Source organism: Triticum aestivum, chromosome 5D (genome assembly GCF_018294505.1).
Source record: "Triticum aestivum cultivar Chinese Spring chromosome 5D, IWGSC CS RefSeq v2.1, whole genome shotgun sequence".
Lineage (NCBI taxonomy): Eukaryota > Viridiplantae > Streptophyta > Magnoliopsida > Poales > Poaceae > Triticum > Triticum aestivum.
In genome coordinates, this window is record NC_057808.1 from 527,541,405 (window position 1) to 527,544,074 (window position 2,670).

Genomic DNA, 2,670 nt, shown 5'->3' on the forward strand with positions numbered 1-2,670 from the left:
CTCTCCGGCCTGTAATAAACCGTCGGTGTAACAAAGCTTATTTGGAAATAGTACAGGAAGTTGATAGGATGACACTTGCCATCCTAAAGAGTTGTTTGTTTTGTTCCTACGCACAAAATAAGCCTTAAAGGCATGTGTAGACTCTTCCAAAAACACAGAAAATAAAAATATTCCTAAGAAATTCTCCTTCACGTTTCCTACAAACCAAACTCATATATAAGAAAGTTTCCTCTGGAATCTTTGTCCTAGGCTTTTCCTTTTAAAATCTTTCAAACCGGATGACGCTCTATTCATCAACTTTCATGGTACTATAAAAAACACCAAAAATAAGATAATACACCCAGGTCTATCAACCACCCAGCGATGATTACAAGCACTGGAACGAGTAGAAGGCGCGTCGCCGCTATCGCCCCTTCTTCACCAAAGCCGGTTAAAATTCGTTATAGAAGATAGTTAAGTTGTCATGCTAAGGCCTAGAGAAACAACACACGAGAACAACAATCGTCGTTCATGAAGAGATATGTAGACACGTGATCGGTGCTGCATCTGCTCCTATATAAACACATACCACGCTCCCTCCAACCACATAGCAACCAGTACGTGGCATAGTCCTCACTAGTTAAGTCACTAAGCAACCCCTGGAGGTAACTAATTAATGGGTTCTATCTCCGACGACGAGGCGGCTTGCATCTACGCGATGCAGCTGGCAGCGGCAGCTGTCTTGCCGATGACGCTCAAGAACGCCATCGAGCTGGGCATGATCGAGATCCTCGTTGGCGCTGGCGGGAAGATGCTTTCGCCGTCTGAGGTGGCCGCCCAGCTGCCGTCGACGGCCAACGCGGAAGCACCGGCCATCGTCGACCGCATGCTGCGGCTGCTGGCATCGCACAACGTTGTGTCGTGCGAGGTGGAGGAAGGTAAGGACGGCCGCCTCGCACGCCGGTACGGCACCGCGCCGGTGTGCAAGTGGCTCAGCCCCGACGAGGACGGCGTGTCCTTGGCCCCGATGGTCCTCTTGAACGACAAGGTCATGCTGGAGAGCTGGTGAGTTTGATCGACTTTTTAACTAATGACCTTGATCAACTTCCTTCAATATGCATCGCTTTTTCCTTGATCATAGTTTCTGTTCATGGCGGACGAGTGGGTCCATAGGTATAGCGTACTAGCTCTAAGCATGAACTAGAATCTGAGTTGAAATAGTAGAAAATAAAATTATACGGTCCTTCTTCCAAGAAGCGCACAAAATCAAGAACATGTATTCTAGGTCTTCCTCTTCTTCATCACACATATGTACGATTCCTATATGACATGGTCTCTAGCTAGCATGTAAACAGTGATCGAGTGCTAGTACTTTGTAAAGAAATAGCGCAAGGGAAATTCAAGGTTGAAGCACTTCTTTCTGACAAATATTTTATATAAATTTCCATATGGTGATTTTTTGGCACTATGTAGTATACTTAAATTTAAAGTCGGTAAATGTTTTAAAGGTACCATTTGAAGGACACTGTCCTTAACGGTGGCCTGCCATTCGAAAAAGCGTACGGAATGACAGCGTTTGATTACCAAGGAACGGACCCGCGCTTTAATCGCGTCTTCAATGAGGCCATGAAGACCCACTCCATGATCATCACCAAGAAGCTCCTGGAGTTCTACAAGGGCTTCGATGGTGTGGGCACCCTCGTGGACGTCGGTGGCGGTGTGGGCGCCACCATCCACACCATCCTTTGCAGGTACCCAAGCATCGAGGGGGTCAACTTCGACCTCCCTCACGTCATCTCCGAGGCACCATCCTTTGCAGGTGTGCACCACATAGGTGGTGACATGTTCAAGAAGGTTCCCTCTGGGGACGCAATCCTCATGAAGTGGATACTCCACGACTGGAACGATGAGCATTGCACAACGCTGCTGAGCAACTGCTACGATGCACTACCCGCGCATGGCAAGGTGGTCATAGTGGAATACATCCTGCCAGTGAAGCCCGACGAAACGGCCACAGCACAGAGGTCCTTCGAAGCCGACATGATTATGCTCACACACACACCCGGCGGCAAGGAGAGGTACCTGAGGGAGTACGAAGAGCTCGCCAGGAGCGCCGGGTTTGCCAGCGTCAAGGCCACCTACGTCTACAGCAACATATGGGTCATTGAGTTGAACAAATAGAACCTGCATGTGTGCTAGTATGTGGAGTTTCCACTGCTCCCTTAAATTTCTCTTACTCTGAATCAGCAATATACATAATAAAGGATTGGCTACAAGAAAAGTTGTCTCAAGAGCTGTAATTTCTAAATCAACAAAATTACTTCTTTTTTGCGATGGTCAACAAAATTACATTGTCAAGCCTAGTTTGTGTAGCTTTGGGGCTTAAACGTGCAAGTGACTAGTTGCATCGTGACCTTGTTTTATACATGTATGGAATGCATATGAATGTAATAGATTGATATGAATGTGTATAGATATTTATTGCTGCGTGTTAGACTAAGTATATATTAGATATACGTGTTGTAACACAGCTTGTATTTGTACGGTTGTCTCTTATAAATATATGACAGCCGTACCTACCAAGGGTATCGAGCATTGTTCGAAACCCTAATACGTCTAACATGGTATCAGACGACGCGTTCCATCCGCGTCATGCTTCCGCTGCCTCTGCTGCCGTCGCGCCGGCCCCCG

At 47.0% G+C, this 2,670-nt stretch overlaps 1 protein-coding gene across 1 annotated transcript; it reads left to right on the forward strand.

Annotated features, from left to right (window-relative positions):
• Positions 1 to 575: 575 nt before the first annotated feature.
• On the forward strand, positions 576 to 2,260 carry LOC123123472 (tricetin 3',4',5'-O-trimethyltransferase-like). The gene is made up of 2 exons (XM_044543988.1): positions 576 to 1,044; positions 1,488 to 2,260. Exons 1-2 carry the CDS (start codon positions 656 to 658, stop codon positions 2,158 to 2,160), a joined length of 1,062 nt encoding a protein of 353 aa, XP_044399923.1. The 5' UTR covers positions 576 to 655; the 3' UTR covers positions 2,161 to 2,260.
• Positions 2,261 to 2,670: the final 410 nt, after the last annotated feature.

Bases quoted from the DNA above. Each gene is read 5' to 3' on its own strand.
- LOC123123472 (XM_044543988.1), top strand. From the start codon at position 656: ATGGGTTCTATCTCCGACGACGAGGCGGCTTGCATCTACGCGATGCAG. The intron at 1,045-1,487 runs GTGAGTTTGATC...AATGTTTTAAAG, and splicing joins AAGGTCATGCTGGAGAGCTG to GTACCATTTGAAGGACACTG.